Source organism: Hylaeus volcanicus, chromosome 2 (genome assembly GCF_026283585.1).
Source record: "Hylaeus volcanicus isolate JK05 chromosome 2, UHH_iyHylVolc1.0_haploid, whole genome shotgun sequence".
NCBI classification, from domain to species: domain Eukaryota; kingdom Metazoa; phylum Arthropoda; class Insecta; order Hymenoptera; family Colletidae; genus Hylaeus; species Hylaeus volcanicus.
The window spans coordinates 6,071,302-6,094,555 of record NC_071977.1 but is presented as its reverse complement, the minus strand read 5'-3'; the positions used below and the strand labels follow the sequence as shown (position 1 = coordinate 6,094,555).

At 43.6% G+C, this 23,254-nt stretch overlaps 2 protein-coding genes across 2 annotated transcripts; both read left to right on the top strand.

Annotated features, from left to right (window-relative positions):
- Window positions 1-550: 550 nt before the first annotated feature.
- On the top strand, window positions 551-1,387 carry LOC128872775 (39S ribosomal protein L55, mitochondrial). The gene is made up of 2 exons (XM_054115798.1): window positions 551-771; window positions 988-1,387. Exon 2 carries the CDS (start codon window positions 989-991, stop codon window positions 1,316-1,318), a length of 330 nt encoding a protein of 109 aa, XP_053971773.1. The 5' UTR covers window positions 551-771; window position 988; the 3' UTR covers window positions 1,319-1,387.
- Window positions 1,388-3,423: 2,036 nt separating this feature from the next.
- LOC128872772 (uncharacterized) lies at window positions 3,424-23,102 on the top strand. The gene is made up of 7 exons (XM_054115789.1): window positions 3,424-4,714; window positions 17,346-17,592; window positions 17,901-18,100; window positions 18,256-18,459; window positions 19,321-19,548; window positions 19,655-20,115; window positions 20,487-23,102. The coding sequence occupies exons 1-7, from the start codon at window positions 4,660-4,662 to the stop codon at window positions 22,248-22,250; spliced, it is 3,159 nt and encodes a 1,052-aa protein (XP_053971764.1). The 5' UTR covers window positions 3,424-4,659; the 3' UTR covers window positions 22,251-23,102.
- The last annotated feature ends 152 nt before the right edge of the window (window positions 23,103-23,254 follow it).

Genomic DNA, 23,254 nt, shown 5'->3' with positions numbered 1-23,254 from the left:
GGTAATCAACTGTTACTGGCACCATCGGTGGTAAAATGTCCAAGCTTGTAGTAAAAATAGTTTTCACTGTTCTCACTAGATGGCACAGCTTGTACTAAAGGGTCGGTAATTACGGCTGCATCAAAAAACTATTCATAAAAATGACAAATTGTACATATTAACTAATATATTGTAGTGTTATAAAGCAAAGAATCGTATTAACTATGTATTTAGGAAGAAAAAAGAATTAATTGATTGAAGGTATCAGTGGTGCCATCTTATAAGAAAGATGGAAAGTATTTTTATTACAAACTTGGGCGTTTCACCACCGATGGCGGCACTAAATAGTTGATTATCGGCATGAAGTTAAAATGAATTTTTAATCATTTTTGTATTTTAAATACAAAGCTACAGGTCCAAATTAATGATATATTGTGTTTAACAGTATGTTGAACTACGTATATATATACATAATTGCAAAATTTATGATTCCTTGCTACGTAGGTTGGAAAACCTTCCACCGCTAGATGGCGATACCGTTCGACGACACCTTTTTGACAACTGTAGTCAAATGTATGAATGAAAATTATTATAAAGTATTTGTTATTTTATTCACATAAAATCATTACAATAATTATAGACGTTTAATTTATTATTTTTCTACAATTTGCAACTAAAGAAAATTGCGAATTAAAGTTGACTATATGTTTACTGAGCGGTTTAGTGAGCGCTAACCTTTCTGGATATACTTGTGTTTTTGTCTGAGGTTATCGGTGTCTTTCAAAACGAAATGTAAGTTTATTTCAATTCAAATCTTATTTCAGGAGAATTGTAGTATTGGAAGATAATATTATTTTTGATTTTGCAACTATGACATTAGTATATTAAAGTTGTGTAATTCAAGTGTCAAACCTAACCTCTTTATGTAAATAATCGATTATTTTTTGTTGTATTAAAGGTAAAGTGTTGTATATTCATAAATTTCTGTATTGTATATTCATATTTCAGAATGAATGTGTCTCCACTTTTGCGATCATCACAGGCTGTGCTATCGATTTGCAGAAATATCAATTGTTGGTCGGCAGGAATAACAAAGAAGCATAGAAAATTATATATAAGAACCTATCCTACATTCCTTATTTTACCAGATGGTAGTAGCATAAATGTAGATTACACTGAACCAAGGAAAATAATCTCACTTCCCCTTGATATCAGCACTCTTTCGAAAGAGGAGCGTCAGATCAGGATAGCTGCACGTACACCTTTATCCAAAATAAAAATAATGGAAGAGATTGAAGATGACTTCGACGAATCCGAGTTTTACAGAGTTAAAAACTGAGTTATCAGGATCTCATAGTTTTATTGTATATTTTACATAAAATAAAAGGATTATCATTCTATACTTTTACCACAAGGCACTTACTGTATCCTAATTAGTACCATTATATAAATAAATAAACAAAACGATCATCCATCCGCACTATTTTGTGCGCACAATTCAAATAATGTACATAAAAAAAAACTGAAGGCATTGGAATACCTGCATTGGAACACCTGAATTGTAACATTATTAGCCAATAAAAATGTAGATACATATAATCGCTAGTATTACCTTTTACTCTTACAAGTATGATTAGTAATTATAAAGGAAATGGGTATTAAATTAAAATAATCATCTAACGGTGACACGTTAGATATTATTCTCTAGTTGCAAAAACGTGATACCTACTCAAGTTTCGAGACACGTGCGATCTATGGATACTACACAGATGTTATATTTACAGTCCTGAAGCGATCAGTTGTCGATCAGAACAGTGCTGTAACTTTAGTCGCTGTGTACAGAAAATGATATGAAGAAATCGTGTATTAGGTTGTCCCGAAAGTTTCTTTCGCGAGCTGCACTCAATTATTTTATATGGTCGTGTTTCTATAAATAGACAATCTAATTTCATAGATATTCATGTTGTAACAGTAATGGAGCAAAATGAACCGTGCACAATTCAGTAATGTAACATAAAACATAAAATATTGTGCATGTATTACTTATTAATAAAGCGAAAGAAACTTTTGGAACAACCTAATATAATCCACGTAGAATATATTCTCCGTTAGATTGAAACAAGTAATAAGTACTTCCTCGATCGTATCGATCGATATCATTAGCGATCATTCTCGAAAGCGAGTCACAGTCCTTTCTATCGCGAGTAGGGGCAACCAGGAGACCATTTTTGGCATAGGTACGGTGATATAATATTTGGCAATGCGTAGCTCGCGTGTAATTGTGCGGATGCTTTCATCGGTGGTGAAACTCCCCTGTTGCGACACCCACGGAAAATTTTACTACCTTTGTTGGGCAACGACATACAGCGTGCTCTAAAACACGTAGAAAGATATAGCTGATGACTTCTTACCACCAGCCTCACATTTCCAGAAAATCGATTTAAAATCAAATCAACGATACGAATGTTATTTTACACGTCATTTTTGCAATTTCTCTTTTTAAGGAGGAATCACCTGCTTCCACGTTGCGACACATTCGTGGTACTCTGTATAGTATACGAGCTGACCATAAATTGTCAATACGTACGAAGAATTAATTTCTAACGACTCGCTGCACGCCTGCTAATTTGTGCGACAGGAAGACAATGGGCATCTCTCGACAGCGAGAGAAAGAACATACCGTACATTACGATGACATTTTCACTTCGATCCTCACACTGTAACACCTTTGCGTGTGATTTTCCTGAAATCTAAATGGAGGTTCATCCGAGAGGACCCTAAGCATTCCGAGGAGCAATTATGCTTCGAATTCAAAATTAATGACTCGATATACAGGGTGTCCAGCATCGGTGGTACAATCGAGGTGGGGGTGATTCTACATACAAAAAACAAATCGAAAATAAAGAATAAAATTTGTTCATTTGAAGTTTCGTTCTCGTGAAAATCGGTTTTGAATATTCAGCGAGTACGCGTACACGCGACTATGGTTTAGATGGATGGATCCCGATACAAGTCATATGTCACTTATAAGTAGTACTCATATCGTTAGTATCAAGATGATGTGCTGTATCGCTCATTTCTGTCTACGGATTTAGAGTGAATTTTAAAGTCTGTATCGAGATCCATCTATCTAGGCGATAGTTAAGTGTACCCGTACTCGCTTAATATTCAAAATCGATTTTCTCGAGAACAAAACCTCAAATGAAAAAATTTTATTCCTTATTTTCGATTCGTTTTTTCATGTAGAATCACCTTCTTCTCGGTTGTACCACCGATGCTGGGACACTCTGTATAATAATAAAATACTCGAGACGACCGTGAGCATCCAGAAAGAGGATAAATATTTTTGACTACTTCAGAAGTACTGTCAATTAAGGGTGATTAGAGTGGTATGATAATTTTTGGCCAACTTGTCGATGCAAATCTCCCACTGTGGGGCGTGTAAACAACACCAGTTCGCGAATGACAGGTAAAGAGATGCGGTAAAGCGATGGTGGGAGACAGTTCTGTTATAGTAGGCCACGAGGTAGCAGCTCTGGTGTTCCTACAGGTGTAGCACGACGGCTTCGCGAGTCTAACTCTCTCTTAGTTTCTGCTGGCGCGCCAGGCCTCTCGTTTTGCTCGGAGTGCGCCGCTCCGTGAAAATCGAGCTTCGAGATCGCCTCGAAAGCGATTCGCGGACAATGAATCGCGGGAATTTATCGGCCAGCCGCTAAATTCGAGTCAGCTTACTTTACATTATAAATTGCAAAGTAAAACTACAATTATAAGCTGCTCCTTTGGACGAGCGACGGGATCGGTGGCGATTTCACGACATGGAACACGCGCTGTTTCAGTAACGCGTCCACGAAACGATGATGTGATCGTTTCATGCACACGTTCGTATCATTTGCGATCGACGAGCCTCGCGACGAATTTCGTAAGTCGAGTGAACGATTGTGGCACGTGCGGGGGACATGTAGTTTCATTCTACAGACAATAATAGTCAGCACTGTTTCGATGGGCTACTTTAATTGGCAGAGAAATTAAATCGAATCAGTTCGTTTCAAACTAAATACAAATTCTCCCGCGTAGACTCCTCTTCGAGCGGCGTGCTCGAGGATCGTCGATCGTCCGAGTGCCTCGAGTCGTTAGAAGGAGAAAGCTCAGCAGGAGCTGAAGAGTTCGGCTGTGAAAATCGCGTCTTTTTGACAGAGACTCCGTGAATTCGATCTGGTTTCCGATGCTTGCCTCGTAACATTTTTACTCTCCCTCGAAGTCGCGCGTAGATCGTTGAGCCGCGACGATCGCGTGCGAGGGAACGCGATTCGTTTCCAAGTGAAATTGCAAAATAGAGGATAACGCGAAATTCGACCCCGAAGGACGCGGCGGAGACACGAACAACGAAAGGCCAGGAGAAATCGATAGAAACTCGCGAGTCGAGTCGCCGAGGCTCCAGCTCGATCGTCCTTTATTCCTTTGGTCGCTTTCGGACATTTCGGATAGCTTCGTCATCGGTTCCTTCGATTGATCGTCGACCAAACAGGAGGATGAAAGCTCGCTGACCTTTCGCGTGGTTCGAAGATTCCTTCTGGCGAATCGGCGAGCAGCACGTGCTTCTTTGGATTTTCGCGCCGATACACGGACGATGGAATTTTGAGAAGAGGAACTCGTCTTTCCGGCTGGTCCACGAATCGTGAGATGATTGGCAAAATTTTCTTGAGCTTTTGGATACTCGGATGGATCAGCCTCTACGGTATGCCCCTTGCAATTATTTTATTTCGCCATTCCTCGTTTCTCAATATTTGTTTTTTTTTTATCGAAGGGACGCTCCTGTTTCATCGAGAAAGGGAAATTTAAAATTTGATAATCTATTTCGATGGAATCAGTTTTGTTCGCCAAAGTGCGAACGAGAGGCGTACATTCGAAGTAAACGTCCGAAGTATTTGTCTGACTTACTTTAAAGATCCGCAAACGGTGGTTCTTCATTCCCTCTGCGTACACTTCGTGAATTCCGTTGTATGAACCGTTAACGAATCGGGGACAATTATTTAATCATGTAATCGGACGCTGAGGTCACTGGCGGTGTCGTGTTAAATTTTAAGCGTGTTTCTTAACCGACGTCCGTCCTCCGATGTCCGTTTCAACTTGATCCCCCTGGGCGTAGCTCGAGGAAATTTTCACCCAGGGTGAACTACATTTTCTAAAAAAACATTCGTCCAACTTTTAATACGAAAGGGTAAAGAATCCGTGATTTTAATATACGGTCACCAGTAATATTTTTTAACACTAAACCTACCAGAGCATCCTCCAAAAATATTTGGAAACCACAGCGAGATACGTGATAGCGAAAGAAAGAATTCTTTAAGAGTTTGCGCGTCGAAATTTTGCGATCGAGATTCTTCGATCCCGGATCTGGGAACGTTCGATTCTTGATCTCGAGGGAATGCGTCGATTTCGAGCAAGATGGAAACTCGGTCTAGGTACCAATTTCACGGGCATCTCGTGAACATATCCTCCGAGCCAGCAGTTATTTTACAACCAGTGAAAGCGACTCACGGCGCTAATATTACATGCACGCTTCATGCAAATTGTCGAAATGCCGCGACCGACCCGCGCATGGAGCTCGCAAACAAATTTCCCCTCGCTTCCGAGCGTCTTCTTGCGCTAACTGTTGCGAGGATCATTTTTTAAAATGAAGTAAATAAGTTAAAAAAAAAAAAATCCCGTAAGTACAAGATATTCTATAAAATTTTACAAAAGATCTCCTAACACTTTCAATCAGATCTACACATGAGTATTTATTTTCTCGATTTTCATAATTTTATAGTCGCGAATAAATTTCTTTTATTACTCGAATAAAATTTTTCCTGTCCGTGAATTTGTACGCGAGTCGAAAGTAGGCTGTAACTGAAAAAGAAAGCGTTTGCGATAGTTTGCAGGGATCATCTTCATTGTTTTGATACGCAAAGTGGATTCTGCGTGAAAACGTGTCGAATTAATTATCGGCGGAAGCAATTAGAAGCGGAGTGTTGCGAGCGAGCGTGCGCTCGATCTTTCCTCGTTGTATCCTTCACGGATTCTATTAATATCTTCCATTAATGATACAACTTGGGATTTCCCAACTTGGTGAAAATGTTTTTATAGAAAATATCTCGGAGTTGTTCATGCTAAATGGTCTCTGTCTTGTACCCGAAGCGCATACGCAAGGACCATGATCAGCGTTGCTCTTTGGAGATGAGGAAAGTAACTGGTTACAGTTTCACGGTCACGGCCACAACAAAAAGCTTACGTGCACGCACATACGCACGACGTACTCCTACACTGCATCTACAGGGTGGTGAAATTAACTAGGATCACTCTAATTACTCTGTTTTAACCCTTTGGGGACGTGTGTCGGAAAATAGAAAACGATAAATTTTAACAGGCGTGCATTCTTATATCTAAATGAAACTTTTGACCCCGTTTGGGAAAGAAAATTTTTTTCTTTAACCCTTTGCGAGCGAGCGTCTTTGGACGGCTATTTGCCGACATTTGTCCCCAAGGAGTTAATCTGTTATCGTTAGTTCTTTTAACATAGATGACACAGATCCCGTTTGTCAAACTGTCTCATGGCGGATCTGACCTTTTTTTCGGCTAGAATTCTACGATTCGTACGCCTTTCTCCGGCGTGAGTAATTTCTCTCTGCCAAGGTGGCTCACGCGTCCCAAAATGGTCGACCGCTTTCGACCTGCTCGTCATAGGAAAGACCTCTTAAAATTTCCTGATTGCTCAGTCGCTGTTGCGTTACCGTTCATAGAAGAATGATTCATCGATACGCGAACATCCTCGAGCTACTTTCATCGGATCTTTAATCATTTATCCCGTTGGAAACGCACGAGGACCACGCCTTAAATCCAAGGGTACTAAAGAGCTAAGACCGTAAACGATTAATCTTATTAATTCTAAGGTTATTCGCTGGCCAAGTTTGATTTCATCGATCAATTGGAAAGTTACGCGACGCGTCCAGAGATTGTGACGACCAAGCCAGACCTACGTCGAGCAGCTTGACCGCTGTTCATCGAGGTGCAAAGTAATTTTGAAATACCGTTCCACAGCCAGCAGGGGACAACCAGCTATTTCCCTTTTCCGTCGTTGCGCATCTCGAGCATAATTGCCGTAGGCTTCTTCGGGGGATTTCGGTGTCGTCGCCGTCAGCCAGCTGGAAATGTCATTCGTTGCAACGTCAATGGGGAAAAATTGTAATCGTAAGGTCCCAATTCTGATTATCGACACCGATGGAGGAGAAACGGAACGTGAGAAGAAGCAGTCGCGATTCGAGAACCGACGTCCGCAGCGTGATCCGTGCAACGTCAAGGCTTCGGTGATTGTTTCGAGATCAATGACACTCCTATTATTCGTCGCGCGACGAGATGCGACGTGCGTTAAGTACGTGTCGTGGGTGAGGTAAAAGGTGATACAGCGGCGCAATATCCCATGAAAATATTCCTTCGAAATTTTTCGCGAGTAAAACGAGCACTAACGCGGATTGTTATTAACCTTTCACTTGTCATTCCAAGCATGCTACGAGCTGAATTTAATATACGTATATTACGTAAAATTGTTTCGTTTCTGACAAGTACAACGAAAAAATGGCCTTTTTTAAACATTGTTCACCGTTGTTCGCGCGAGACGGACGTCGACCGCATAATTTCTTTCCGGTATCGTTTGCGTGCAAATCTTTTTCAAGGTTTTTTTTTTACTGTGCTCGTGTACCGTGAAACGTTGTCACGAGGCCCACACGCCGATACGATTGGACGATGGCTACATCCGCAAAGTCGTTTCCCCTCGGTGGACCAAGGACGCATTCCTCGAGTCCTCCGAAACAAAGATTCTCCCCTTCGAGCGGACTTCTATAATCTACTTAAATCCAAAGCGATGCAGTACGTATCTGGACTCGCTGACTCGTTTCTTTACTTTTATCGCTCAAAATTTTCAAAATTTGTCAAATCATTGTCGACGTGCCTCAACTTGTACAATTACACTCGATTTGAACGTCACTTAAGGATTTTTTTTATAGCGTAATAACGAACTGTAATCTGAACGACGTCAAGGGAACACCTGTTCAAGTATCGAGAAAAAGAGGTGCCAAAATTCTTGTCTTCTCTCTCAACATTATTACTCATCCTGAAAATTCCGCACGAATGACGAAATTTTAGATTCCGCCAAATACCTGAGCACCTGCCTCGTAATTAAGAAGGTTCGAAATGCTCTGATCGCGACACACTTCGTCCTTCTGATTATTCAATCCCTCGTACGATCGATTCGACCTTGTTTCTTTTTTCTCTCGTGTTCGATGATCAAGTTGCGACACACGAGAGATTTCTGAAAGATGACGAGAAGATACTGAACCAAGTAAATAGTTTGGTCGTGGCTCTCGAGTTTGTCTAGTTCGGGAAAAAGAAAGAGTAATAGGATCAGCGATCAAGACGTTGTCCCAATCTCTCGGCCCCAGAGTGGCTTAACACACTTTCGCACAATGAGCGAAAGGCCAAGGAAACAGGAGATAGCAGCTGGATTGGCAAACGCGATATCTCGAGCGACACGATCGACGAGTTGCAGTGGAAACGGTGTTGCTTGTCGCATTTTTCTGGACTCGAGTACTCGAGGGAATTTCGAGTGGAATGATGCTTTAAAAGTTGAGTACTCGAACTCTCGAATAGTATTCGAATGGAATATTCAATTATTCGAGTATTCACTCGAATACTGTTGCAACGCTACTGGAATACTTGACTGTTCCAGCGCTACTCGAATGTTAAAAATTTGAATAGTACTCGAATCATTCGAGATCGCCCCGCCCTCCGTGTGACGCATTCACGCGTGCTCGGATGCGCGTAGGTAGAGGTCGAGAATTTCTAGAGCCGAAGTCAGTACTTAGCCACTTTCTCTTGTGAACGCGGTTCGTTTCCTTTTTCCATTCGCGTCACGAATCATTCTCTGCTGTCGAAGAGTAGTTCGAGCTGCTCTAGCGCTATACTCAGGAAATTAAAAGTAGTACCTCTAAAAGAAATGGAACGATAATACCAGGTGGATCAAGGTAGAGAAAGAACAATGACAAGATGACAAGACATAATTGGACCACAGTCGGAATTAGGAGTGCATAGCTTTCGTCGAGAAGTTGTATAAACGACGACTTCCGGGGGTGGGGCGGAATGGGAGCGCAAAAACGCGGTAAACATTCGAAACAAGGCGAACGGCCATCGTGTCCCGTAAATTGCAAAAGAACTAGCATGGTATCGCGGCTATTGTGGACTTCCCGTTCTTGTTGTCTTCCTCTTTAAGCGGCGGCCTTCCGGTTAGAAATTCATCCATCTGGCTAGTGAGAGCTGTTCACGATTCCGTTCCAACTGATAGGCGTCATCGACCATTATTGTTTCCTACTTTCTTCCTTTTAATCCCATAATTTATGGGACGCTTCGCGACTCGGTTGACTTACAAATGATCCTCTGGATCAAAACAAAGGAGCAGTTGCTTAATTCGTACCATTTAGGATACTGTATCTTCCATACTACCGCTCAAAATTGTTATCGTTAGATTTTTTTAAGCTACCAGATCATGTAATCAACTTTTGGTGTACACACACCGCCATTTTGCGAGAGTGTGCTTGCATTCAGTAATAGTAAAGAAAGTGAAACGCGAATTAGGCGCCCAGTACGCATTAGGCAACTCTCTCCTGTTTAATGACTGTAATTTTTTATTGTATGCCGACGACCTTGGACTCTGTCCCCACCAGATCGATTAGTGCACTCCAATTTAACTCTTCTGGACCTGACAGGAATAAATCGTCCCCTTGCGCCAAAACGAACAAAAGGGATTCGACAGTCCTGACACATCTTCGCATAATTACGCATAATTTTCACGCGCTGAAAAGAATAGTTCACTTTTTCTTTCGCGTCAGAATTATTTCGAATCTATTCTATAGACGAACAAAGATCCTCCGCGGAGGCGTACTGGGTCAGACGTTGTAGTCAGCCGTCCTCATTCTACTTACCCGTTCCCCTTAATTTGGGACTGTCCTGTATTTCTTTTCGCGATACCAACGGAGCAGCTTCGTTCAACAGCCTTTCGATCGCAGCACAAAGTAAACGATAAATGATACATGCAATTGTTGCCTCTTATTTTCATTCACTTTTGACTTTTCTAGTAGAAAATAGAATAACGACGGAAGACGTCGTGTTTTGACGACTAGCCTGATCTGATTACGCTCGCGGAGCCAATTGCCGCGAGACCGAGACCTTGAGACAAGGTTTATTATATATCCTCGTCAACGGTGAAACGAGAATCGAGAAAGGCGTGCTAGCTCCGAGGATCGGTAACTTTCATCTGCCATTATTGCCACGTGGTGCGTCCACTTTCCGTGTGGATCCTTTCAGATGCAAACGCGATTCGTTTTGTGGGAGGCGTGGATCCGGGGTGTTACACACCTTTTCTCTTTATTTTTCTCTTTTTCCCCATGACTAAGCCGCGTCTTGGAATTCTACGTTTCGCTTCTGCGATCCCAATTGCCACATCCTCGACTCTCCGAGGGCAGAAAAGGTTGGATCGCTTTCTTTCAAGTGTCAAACTCCTTTGTTTTTTCCTTGCGTTTTTCTTTACATTCTTATTCGATAGATTAAATTGATATCTTTTTAACAGCCATCGCGATATCTCAATCGTACCACCACAATTTTCTTGAATCGTGTCAATTACCAAGTCATGGTTGACAAGCTCGTTATCCATCCATCTTATCACGTTGATTAAGCAACGCGCTGATCATAGTATTTACGTAACGTTTTAGCTCTAATTTGAATCACCGATGGGTCGTTTAAATTGCTCAACAATATTGAAATGTTATTTTGCGAGTATAAAGAAGTCAAATTGCATGCACGAGTCAATTTTATCTTAGTGTACCATCGACTTTGTAAGTTACTTCACCAGATACCATCGTTACTTTTAACGAGGAGACTGGTTTGACTTCTTGTGCAATGAAGCACGTATGGAAACCATGGTCCGGTGCATGAAGTGTGCATTATAAGTTTGTGGAACTTGCGGTGGAGTACGAAAAATCAACTTTCTCAATTGCCCTTGGAAACGAACAAACATACATATATATCTAAAATGAGTAAAAGTTTCCAAAAAAGAAACTATTTTCGACAATTTCTCTTCTTAATCTATTCGATCTGAAAAGAAATTCGAAAATAATACATTCTATCTTAAAATCAAAGTTTCGTAACGGGTGCCCAACGTTGCCAGGAATTCTCTTTATACAGAGAGAGGCGTGAGGACGGCGCGCCGAGAACTATCCGTACCAGACAGGAGTATCGGTATAACGGTTCCAGATTCGACGTTTCCTATCGTAAATGCCCAGTTAGTCGCTCGAACGGGCCTCCGGGGAAAAGACGTGGGTCCAGTCTCTCAGCGAGCCCGTAATTGGGGTCACGAAAAGTGAATTGACGAGATTCGAGAGAAAGAAGCGAGCTGCGAGACGACGAGAGGTACTCCGGCTCACCGATCGCTAGATAAAACACTGCAGAGTTCACTCACCCCGGCACGCTGGAAACTGTGCCACTATCCGAGCTTACGACCGACCCTTCACCGACCTGGTCTACCTTGGCCGTTGCTCGCCCACAGCGAATATCGATAGCGTGGATAAAATCCTGTATATTCCGTCGAGCTTCCGTGGGTATCGATAATATTCCAAATACTTAAATAAAAAAATGAAGCATTGGGTATATCAATTCGTGGCTTCTGGGTAAGCGTCTCGATAGGACGTTTCACGAGTTTGCAGCGTCATTGGCAAAACGAGACTCATCAAACACTTTGTGGGAACCAGTTCACCAGGGAGCAGACTCAGTGACCCACATTCGGCGAACTTCTCGGTATTCTTTCGCGCGAGAAACGCGTCCGTTGGGGCATTGTTGTTCCTGCAACGCGAAAAGGTTGCCCCATTGTGGAAATCCGTCGAACATACATACACGCCATCCGCTGAAAGCGATCCGGATGCTTGATAATCGCAATGCACAATGAGGGATCGTACAGCCGTTTGTAAGCCGCAACTGTTGCGTCTGCTCTGTTTTTGTTGCTCGTCTCCCGTCGCTTTTGTCGGCGCGTAATAACTTACGTAAAACTGCGCGGCAAAACCGTTGGTAAATAGAGTTGTGCATCATCTGAAGTAAATCTTTGGCCGAGATTTGTTATCTGGGTGTGTTCTAATTGGATACCAGCGTGAATGGTTGTCCCTGTTCGCACGGTCCAACGAAATGGTTTATCAGTTTTCTATTGCAGAGGATCATAATAACCGCGGAAGATTGCTCGCAGTAAAATTGCACACAGTCACGAGCGTCTCGCGAGCGTAAAATTGATCGAAATGTCTCGACCCAATTAGAGCGAAATGGAGTGGATATCGTCGCAATGTAAACAATGAAGAATTTTGAAAATTTGAATTAAGAAAAATTGAAAAATAAACCTCGGATAAACCATGCTTTTATAGATATATTCGAATAGGTATCGCAGCGGTGATTTCAATGCCACTGCGTATACTTTCGATTTTCATAACGCTAGTCGGTCTGCAGTGATACTCTGCCACGCGTTGAAATCACCAGAGCGCCGTGCGTATTCGCTGGCACCGTGATTCCATTACGCGAGACTTACGCGCCGAATGAACTTAGAACGTCGCGAGTCCGTGTCAGGAACCGGACAGGAAAATCGTCATCGTAACAATACAGAAGACGGCGTCCGAAGAAATCCCGTTGCAGCGAACTTGCAAAGTGTTCGTGTACCGTTAAAACTCGAGATTGATGCACCGCCTGTCGCTTTATCTGTCTCGGTTGTCCGACGCGTGGCTTTTCCTAATTGAATGTCCATTTTGTATCTCTGAGCCTTTTACAGAATGTAAGGAGCACAACCGCTATGCATAATTAACGTGATCGGAAAGCAGAATAGCACGAGCATGTAATCCCGGAAGCTCGAGTCGGATCGCGTTGTCAAATGGCGTTAACTCTCTAACAATGAAGCCTGAAATGTTTGAATTAGTTTGAAAAACTATGCAAACTGTATGTGGAGTATATTTTATACTCTGGTACGTAGCATCTTCAAAAATAAAATACGATTATTCCTAGCTCCTTTCGATTACCAAAGGACTATAACATTATTAAACCAACGTATTATCGATTCATAGACTATGGGTTACGACATTGCGAACGTACATGCGGTACATCCGTAAAACCGCGCGAGTACGCTCGCTTATATGGCTAATGAAGGTGAGCCAGCACTATCCAAAAGCGATTTCGAAAGCTTCGTCTCAGTCAGACGAGAATTACCCGCGCAGAATTGATTGCTTACATGGCCCGAGTCAATCATAAACGCCTTTCTCCGGTTGCACTTTAATTAATCTTACGAATTGCAGTTGAGAAACGAATCCTTTATTCGAGCGAGTCCTAGTTGAGCAATTACACGTCTATACCTGCGGTTACCACTTCAATTAATTTAAATCTAACAACGATGTATCGCGTGCTGAAATTTATTCCAATTTTGGTAATTTATTTAATCAAAACGTTCGACTCATTATTTACCCTAACGAGTCGCGAATGCGGATGTCGGATGATAAAAAGTCAACGCGAACAGCAATACCAATTTCAGACCTAATGTTCCCCGTATTTCGTAATCGCCTCAGACTTTTTCCGTAAATTATGTAAACCCGTCAACCTAGTAAACGACGATTCGTATGGAATTCGCTCGCGAATCACGACGAAGGGCCTTCTAACAGTTTATTTTTCTCGTGTTCCCCGTCTGGTCGAGCTGTCGCCTATTATTTCTGCGTTTGTCCGTCGTTTCAGGATACACGGTCCGCAAACTACCTAACGACTCTCGTGGGCGCATGATTACTGCATTTCGCAAGCCCTGTCAGGACTCAATCTCGTTTTACAGTTCGAAACGATTATTAACGTCAGCAATTACTTTCGCGCATTTCGTTCTAGGAATAAACAAATCTTTTAATTATATCATTCCGATTGGCGTTATCGATTTCAAAGTTTGTTTTTTTTCCTTCGTAAACTACTTTCTAATAACCATTGCGACAGACTGACAGCAATTAGACACTCGATTGCCAGCTGTCGAAGCAACAGACACGCGATGTTGATTAAATTTGAAGTCTCATTCGCTTTGAACTGCACACTTTGCAATTAAGTTAGCGACGATTTTATTTATAGAGCGACGATTTGTTAGAACAGGCGAAACTCTAGATTCAACGTTTGCCTCAGCTGTTCCACTCGAGGTCTCCCGGTGTCACAATAGTCGCAGGTGTAATTGCTAGATTTCGCCAAGTTTGCTCAACAATGATCGACGAAAGAGCCGAGAAACATCGCGTTCGGGTTTTGAGTTCGACATCGTCGGCTTCGTTTTCGTTTCGACGTCTCGTCTGCGCACGTATGTATGTAATTATCATTGAGGCAGCGTAAAACGGTCAGGTTCGCTCGTCATCGCCGGAGGAACCTTGACACAGAGTGCGCTAGACCTAGCTGGGGCGCAGCCTCTTATCCCTGGGTAATCCTAGGCCACGTCAACCCTCTATTTGCCATTTATGGTTTCAACAATCTAGGTGGAAAGACTCTTTTCTAATAGAGACTCTTCTGATATCTTTTAAGACTCATTGGATGGTTGGAGGTCGTTCGAATCTTCCCTTGTCTGTTTTCTCGAATTGAGTAGAAATGGCGGTTAACCCTTTGCGATCCTATGTCGAGTGAGGTTCGACAAAAATGTACCGAAATCAGAAAATTCAGAGTGAAAAGGGTTATCACTAAACGTATCGAGACTTTACATATACTTATTGTTACTATGAGGGGTCATTTGACTTCTTGTGAAATAAACGTTGATGTTTATAGAAAGAAGTTCTTAACTTTAATAAGTTAAAAGAGGCTCTGAATATACAACTGTATTTCTATATCATTTAGCCATAAAGAATTCATTTGAGCGAGTATTGCTCGTGAATGTACGATAAGGACTTTAAAAGAGTCCCACGCTTGGTACGTTTAGTGTTAATAAGCTGTGGTCAGTAAGTGCCGGAATAAAAGAGTCTATGTTATTAAAGTGTCAACAGAGGCAATATGTCTGATAGATCGAGAGACTAGCCAGCTAGGCGTCAGCTAGTCCTGATTTCCCTTTTCCCTCGCTCGAGACCGCAATCCTTCTGCTAGACACGGTGGTTGTTTAGCGTATAAAAACTGCAGTAACTCGAACCGCTCTCCGATCGAGCTGTCCATTAACGGTCCGCAATCCTTCGAGCTCCTGGCTTTCTTTTTCCAAATTTCACCCGACCCGAGACTGGTCCGATCGGTTCACCCATGGGACGACCCGTGGATGTCGACGCCGACGCCGCCTCCACTCGATTTCTGCCCCGATTTCTATCTAACGAGGAAAGTATCGGTACGATCCAAAAGTCAGCAGTAAGCACCAAAGAAAGAGATTTCTTTCTTCTTCAGGCACGCTTCCGTGTCGAGACGATGACATTTGAAATGGTACTTTTGTCTTCGATAACTCACTGCCGGTAGACCAATAAAAAGAGTTTCTCTTTCTTATCTCGCCTGGCCCGCAACTCACCGATACGAAAACTTTCTTCACTCGTTGCTTCACTCCTCGATTTATTTTGGTCGCGAGGACATCAGGTGCGAACGTTTACAAATGTAACTGTACTCTTAGCTCAGTTTTACACGAAGCTCAGTCGCACGAAGGCGACCGTCCACGTAGGCAGCGAAAAGCGTTTTTAATCGATGTTACTTCTTGAAATAGAGTCGCGGCATCACGTTTCCCTTCTGCGTGCAAACTTGTAGATCAGAGCGCCTGGCAGCCTCGGAAGTTACAAATTTCACTTGGTAAATATCAAATGCGTAGAATATCCTATATCCAGAGTGATCCCAAAGCGTCTCCATCCTTTTCGTCAAACTCGTTTCGACCTCGGGCACCGTTTATTAATGAAAACCTGGCACGCTCGTCGCCTGTACTCGCGAGGGAACCCGTTCCTCGGACGAGTATTCCTCCCAGTAACACGCGATTCGTTTTCCTTTCGAGTTTTCTTTCCACTGGTGGCAAATGTAGGCCGTAAGTTCAGGAGACGGTCACAATCTCGATCCGCGACTCTTCGACCTGCAATCTCCACGCCACTGGTGCCAGCGATTTTTCCACCGGGCACTTGACACTTTGGACTGGAAAGGAATCGGTACCGTGGCAACAGCACGACCGACATCCACGACTCGCTGTGTCATTCTTTACCACTTTATTCCTTCGATTATGCATTTTTTTTTTTTCGGTAGTTTCTTAGTTGTCAAGGCGCGAAGACTGGTTGGAAGAGACTGGATAAATATTCTCGAACATTTCTGCTGGTATTAAATATTATTTAAACTGTAGAGGACTACATAATCAAAGATTTATCGTGGTATTTACTTTTGTAACTTTATCAAAATTCACGAATTTCATTTGAATTCATTTGAAGTTGCTTGACTTCCAGAATTCGTTGTTTGTAGTTCTTCAGTGGAAAGCACCGTCACTTATATATGGGTGACATGGAGATCAACGTGTTAATTAAAAAATTTCATTGAAAAGACATTTAAAAAGTCATTCGATTTCCTAGATCGTCGCACGATCGATCACGCGACGCTTACCAGCAATTTCCTAGCGCTTTTCGACGAGTTGCGAGCTCGACTTCTATCGATCATCTAACTTTCCCTTCTCACGACTATCGGTTCCGAGCAGATGCGGCTACGCGGATGACGCGTACAGTTAGCGGCCAGGTTGGTCGCTCGGTGTCCCCGATATTTGGTCGAAGCTCGTCGATGCTTCGATCGCTGTGGTTCTGGTCCACCAGACCCTCGCTCCCACGCTACGATGCACCAGGAGGCAACGCCCTGGGGAAAAAGGAAGCGCCATGGCTCGGTTCCCGCGTTTTATCGACGTCTTCCGGCGTCGTTCGGTTCTGAAGCAGGGAAGACAGGAGGAGAGTAAAATGGCATCGCGCTCCAGAAGATTGTTATCCAGGCGTTATGCTAATAACGGCGCAACCAGCCGAGGAACCCGTTACAAAAAGGTTCGCACGGATCTATCAATCCGATCCACGATGCGTGCAACTGCCGCGAGAATTTTGACTCTCGTTAGTGCGCTGTTACGAACAATTAACGAATCGATTGCTTGTAAAACTGTCCCATTAAACGCCTGCGTTGCTCGTTGGTTGTGTAATCTTTCGTTTGGCGATATCGAAAAATTACATTTATAGTTGACTAATTATTTAATTCATTATCGCATCATTGAACTCGGTTAAATTTCATTTCGATCGAGTGCGGCCTGTAAAATTTGAAAATAACCAGAACGTTCGATTTTCCAGGAGATCCTGCGGTGAGTCAAGGGTGGCCAACGCCACTCGACGAGTCCGCAGACGAGAAGAACGATGCAGAAATTTTTCGAGCTGTCGTTGAGTCGATGAAGCAATGGACTCTGCACAAGAAATTTAGCCACAGGGCGAAGAGGGAGGTCTCGAAGGTCTGCTACGAGGATGTCGGCTGCTTCGAGGACACGGGGCCCTTTAGCTACTTGGAGATGCTCCCGTCGCCCCCGAAAGACGTTGGCACTAGGTAATCCGCAGCTTCATACTCAATTTCTCTAAAGAAATAATATTCATTTCTGAACGTTGCGACCAGTTGCACAATCTTCTTGCCACTATTTCCCTTACACCTTCGTGCGCAGAAGAATGTTTGGTCAGTTGCGTGAGTCAAGTTGTGCAAATATTTGTTGACAATTGACGCAGATGAGCCAAGAAATTCCGATTCTATTAATAAACTCCATACTTTCTAATCATAGTTACGTTACGGACAGAAACTTTCGATGTGCGTTCAAATAATTCTTTGGTTTGTGGCAAGGTCGTAAATCGGTATTGTTACAGATTTTTAGTGTACGGGAGCAGAAAGGCGAGGTCGATCCCGATGGAAGTTCCTGCAGATGATATAAACGATAACGCGCATCGTGCCATAGATCCCGATCTACCCACCAAGGTGATCGTTCATGGATTCGGGTCCAGCTGCGATCACGTCTGGGTTTACGAGATGAGGTCCGCCCTGATGACGGTGCACGAATGCAATATAGGTTTGCGACAATTCAGACCTTACTATTGCGTTTACCAGTAACGATATACATCGGTAGTTCGCTGCACAAATCGATTCAACTCCGCTTTTTGAAAAATCTCCACCATACTTCTCAAACTCCTCTGCTTCTTGTATTTACATGAAATCAATTTCCAGTGTGCGTCGATTGGGGTCCAGGAAGTGCAGTTCCAAACTATGTAAGAGCAGCCGCCAATACTCGTTTGGTAGGCAGGCAGTTGGCGAAGTTAATTAGAAGTTTGAACGTGCCCTTAGAGAGGGTTCATCTGATCGGATTCAGCCTCGGCGCTCACGTGGCTGGATTTGCTGGCGCTGAATTGGCCAACGTTTCCAGAATCACAGGTACTCAAACACGTGTCACTTCCCTTGGATCTACTCCGCGTCATTTCCTTCCATTTACTCGACGAGTACGTTTAGACTGTGTCGTCCAGAGTAAAAGTTTCCAATTCGCTGTTCCGACAAATCAAACTCCACAGTTTACTACTCCGTTCCTTTTGAGACATTACCGAGCTCGTTGAGGTGTGATCAAAGTTCCAGTTATTGAACTCGAGTTACGCAACGCGGCGCAAACGCCCGTCCAATCCTGTTGTCCTTGGGAACCCACGTCTGGACCAGTAAAAGGGGCCTCGTTGGGACATACCCTGCATCTCCGATTAAGTGGAAACATTTACAATGTTGTAATGCATCGATCGTTGGATTTCATTGCACTTTTTGTTGACGCGTCGCCACGGCTCGAGCTGCAATTTACGAAATCGTTGAGAGTAGGCTTCCAATGCTCCAGCTAGCAAATTGGGTTAATCATACAGCAATAATGTATGCTTATGAATTCCTGCGTTTCTCAGTTGCAATGTTACATAACAGAAATCATAGTACTATTAAGTAGCAATCTATGGGTGATCGATTAGTTTACTACCGTTCACTTTGAAACTGTAACAAGGACATCCGCAAAAAGAGCGTGAAATAAACACGCTGAGTTTTCCTCGATCGACACGCGTGGGAGACTTTTACAAGCTCTTGGAAAGTGTTCTTTCCTCTACGACGCTAATATGCAACAACAGCATTCACTTTTCCACCTACAAGGCCACAGACAAACATAAAAGACACGTTTTTTTCGATATCTGCATCGATATCTTCTAAATTTCCGTCTTTCTAGATTTAACAATGTACCGAAGACGATTTTTAAAAAAAGTGATCTTTCCACAGGGCTGGATCCTGCGGGGCCGCTGTTCGAGTCCCAGGATCCGAGAGCCAGGCTCGACGAAACCGACGCAAACTTTGTCGACGTGATCCACAGCAACGGTGAGCAACTGTTGCTCGGTGGGCTGGGCTCCTGGCAACCCATGGGCGACGTGGACTTCTACCCTAACGGCGGCAGGATGCAAACAGGCTGCTCGAATCTGTTTCTGGGCGCAGTGTCAGACATCATCTGGTGTAAGTCCGCGTCGTAGTAAAAATCAACATGGACTTTCCAGACGACCCAATATTTTATCCGGCAATTCTCGGAAGTTTAGCATCGTAAATTCTCCATTGGTTACAGCAAGCGCCGTGGAGGGCAGGTCCCTGTGCAACCATCGTCGAGCTTACAAGCTCTTCACGGACTCGGTTAGCCCCAAATGCCGTTTCCCAGCGTTTCCTTGCGAGCGAGGCTACGACGGTTTGCTCAAAGGCGACTGTTTCCCCTGCGGATCGAACGGAATGGGCAGACCGTGCGGCGACATGGGCTACTACAGCGACGAGTCCCCAGCCAGAGGGCAACTCTACTTACTGACCAGGGACGAGGAACCCTTCTGCGCTCACCAGTACCAGGTGAAGGTCTACAACAGCCACAGCGAGAGGCCGACCAAGACCTACGGGAAACTGCAGGTGACTCTGGTCGGAGAGGGTTCTTTCAACGATAGCTTCGCCATGACGCGCAAGGACGAGGAGCTATTGGTTGGATCGGTTCTTCAGAAGATCGTCGTGCCGCATCCTGCGATCTCGAGTTTGGACGCTATCGAGGTGAGCGCTGAAAGATCCGCAGCGTCTAACTGTTAGTAGTCTTGTGGGTGGGTGGGTACTCTTCAGGGTGTAAATCTCTGTATATTCTGACTTAGCATTAGATCCATCTATCTATCTATCTACAGCCAGTCGCATAAATATTCGTACCTTCTATGTTTATCGAAGAAATTTGTCCAAATTAAATGATAGGTTTAATGTTCCCATATCAATTTTTCATTATATATACATGTGCAAAATTTATTCATATACATATTCATAACGAAACATTTATTTGGAAATATTAAGCATATCATTTAATTTAGACAAACTTCTTCAATGAACATAGATGGTGCGAGTACTTATGGGACTGACTGTACCTATTCATTTTGCAGATCAAATACACCGCCTACAGCGGCTGGATCTCCTCAGGACTGGTGTCCTGGAGCATCGACAAAGTGGCCATCATCGACAGCTTCGGGAAGAGTCTCTCCGTCTGCAGGAAAGGCTTGACCCTGGAGTCCGGCAAGCCCGTCTACCTGCCTCTCTTCCCTGGCGAGTGCAACGTGCCCACGGACGCCGACAACTCGACGACAGCAGTCGTCATGGAGCGTCTGCTCCAGGAGAAGCAGGTTGGCATCGGCCCGTTCACCAAAGAGCACAACTACGAACCTAAAGAGAGTTTCACGGTGGAAACGTTCCCAAAAGAGCGACCGTCGTCCTCGTCCACGGTGAAAGGCTTGGGTCCCTTCACGAAAGAGCAAAACCTGCGCGTGATCGAACGGAAGGAGAGCTTCAAGCCCAACAGCTTCGAGGACTCCGTCACTCGTCGCAGCACCTCGAATCCTTGGAACATCCTCGACATTTCAGCCGACGGGGACTCCAATTCCTTGGAGAATACAGACTCCGAACGAGGCAGAGGATTCTCGGGCCCTAATTTCTTCCCGAAAGCACCGTCTTCCGATCGTTCGTCGGAGGCAACCACGGAGTTGCTGACGGAGATCCGCGAACCAGTGCTTCAAGTCGGTAAGAAGGAAATTGGGAGGTCCTTGAAACTCCCAGTGATCACCGAGCCGATCCTCAGGCCACGTTCGGCCAGACAGAACACCAGGAACGAGGTCCACCCTCGCGAGAAGCAGAAGGATGAGATACAAGAGACTTCCTCCACGACCAGGTCCTTCACCGTTCAGTTCCTTCCTGAGAGACTGGCAGGGATCCTCGCGCAAGCAGAAAGGTACGCTAGGCAGACACTTCTACCTCTGATATCACAGTACACTCCTAGTTTCGTTACTGGATCGAGGTACGAGGAACCCAAGTACTTTCCGCGGTTGGGCGAGATATCTGCCGAGGATAATCGAGACGTGGAAGCGAATCAAGATCAGCTGAACAGTAACACGGAATCCGTGTCCAATATAGCAGCCTCCAACGAGGGTCCTTTCGAGGACGCGTCGGCGGAGGTGCCAGCGACAGTCGAGGATGTCACTCCAGAGAAAGCTAGGTCAAATTCGTCGGAGTCGGGGATTCGAAGGCTGGATGGGAGTCAGGAAAACGAGGAATGGATCCCTATAGGACCGTCCGCGTCTTTCAACGTTGTCTCCAGGAGACATTTCAACGTGTCCAGATCCCTCAGCTGGGAGAACACGAATTACAATTGGTCAACGCAGAGGTATGAAAATTTAGAAAGCAGTAGCTTCGGGCCGGAGGTAGACGACTGGGTGCCAGTCACGACGAAGGACGAGGATCCTGAGCGTAATACCTCCGGCAAAGCTAGCGCTACCACGGTTGGCAAGATGGACACCGTCCAAGCTCAAGAGGAACCTGAAATAACGAAGAGCAACGAGAGTGATTCGAGGGACGCCGTTACTCTGGTGAAAGAGGAGAGGAAGTATATACCTCTGACCGCTGAAGACACCAGGGAGTCGTCGTCGACGAGCCCTGAGGTCGCTACGGAACCTCGTCCTAGCGTATCGACCCGCTCGAATATTCAGAGAATCCCCAGACCGAAGGAACCCGAAAAGGAAACGAGAAGCTCCACTAGGAGAAGCATGGTCTTCCCTTACGCCTACGAGAGAAAGAAAGATCCCAGAACTAGGTACATACCTCTGTTACCGGAAGAGGATTTGGGAAGGCCTCGTTTCTCCATCGACAGGGAGCGTTGAGGACGATGAGAAAATAATATTTGAAAGTGAACGCTGCGATTGAATTCGTGGAATTGTTGTCTAAGATGTTTGTTGTGATTTGAAACTTAGTTGATTGTATTTATCGTTCGATAATTGCCACTCATAGTTGATCGGTTGCTCGGATCAGATTCTACGTAAACGATGATAGTAATAATAATAACGTCATTATTATTATCAGTATGTAGTTATTATTGTTATTATTATCAGTATTATATTGTTATTATTATCAGTATGTGGAATATTGATAATAATACTGACGTTTCTTTATTTAAGGTAGACTGGGATCAAGCTGACTGATTAAAACCGCGAGCAAAGTCAATCGTTACGTTCCCTCGATCATTGTTCCGCATTGTTTGTTTACAAACGTTGATTAGTTGTTAGATTTCCGTGGAAATTGCATCACGAGGACGTTGAAAAGGCTGTAAAGATGTTTTGTTTTGGTAAAAATTGGAGCCTTAACTTTATTCTTGTATATAGGAATTTTTTTACAATATATATATATATATATATATAATATAATATAGCTTCGCTGAAATCTGTTTTTCACATTGGTTATATTAATTCTTAAGTATTAGAATTATTATTATCCTCAGTACCATCGTCATCTCTATTACCCCCAATCGCGATTTTCCCTTTTTTATTATTTTGTTTGTGTCCGACAGGACGACCGTAAGAGCGAAGATCCATGCTGTTGTTTGACCCTTTGTGAGTGTGTGTATATATATAACGACCCGATTTTTGGAAATCGCGAAACGTTTCGCTTGAAATAGTATTATAGTTTTTTTTTTCACGTAATAATATAATATATGTACAGCTAGAAAAAAAAAAGAAGAAGAAATGAAACGAAGTATTGGAAGAGACGATTTAAGTGGACTTCTAAGTGTGTCTATCTACAGTATACCTGTTTTTTTTTTTTTTACTTAAAATAAATAACCCTCTTTAAGAAGAAAAAATGCGCCTCTCGGTCTCGCGAGCCCGATGTA

What these genes read in the sequence shown, in the direction of transcription:
- LOC128872775 (XM_054115798.1), top strand. Translation starts at nt 989, where the DNA reads ATGAATGTGTCTCCACTTTTGCGATCATCACAGGCTGTGCTATCGATT.
- LOC128872772 (XM_054115789.1), top strand. Translation starts at nt 4,660, where the DNA reads ATGATTGGCAAAATTTTCTTGAGCTTTTGGATACTCGGATGGATCAGC. An exon ending in CGGATGGATCAGCCTCTACG is followed by an intron (nt 4,715 to 17,345) that starts GTATGCCCCTTG and finishes TCGATTTTCCAG; the next exon opens with GAGATCCTGCGGTGAGTCAA. An exon ending in GGTGCACGAATGCAATATAG is followed by an intron (nt 18,101 to 18,255) that starts GTTTGCGACAAT and finishes ATCAATTTCCAG; the next exon opens with TGTGCGTCGATTGGGGTCCA.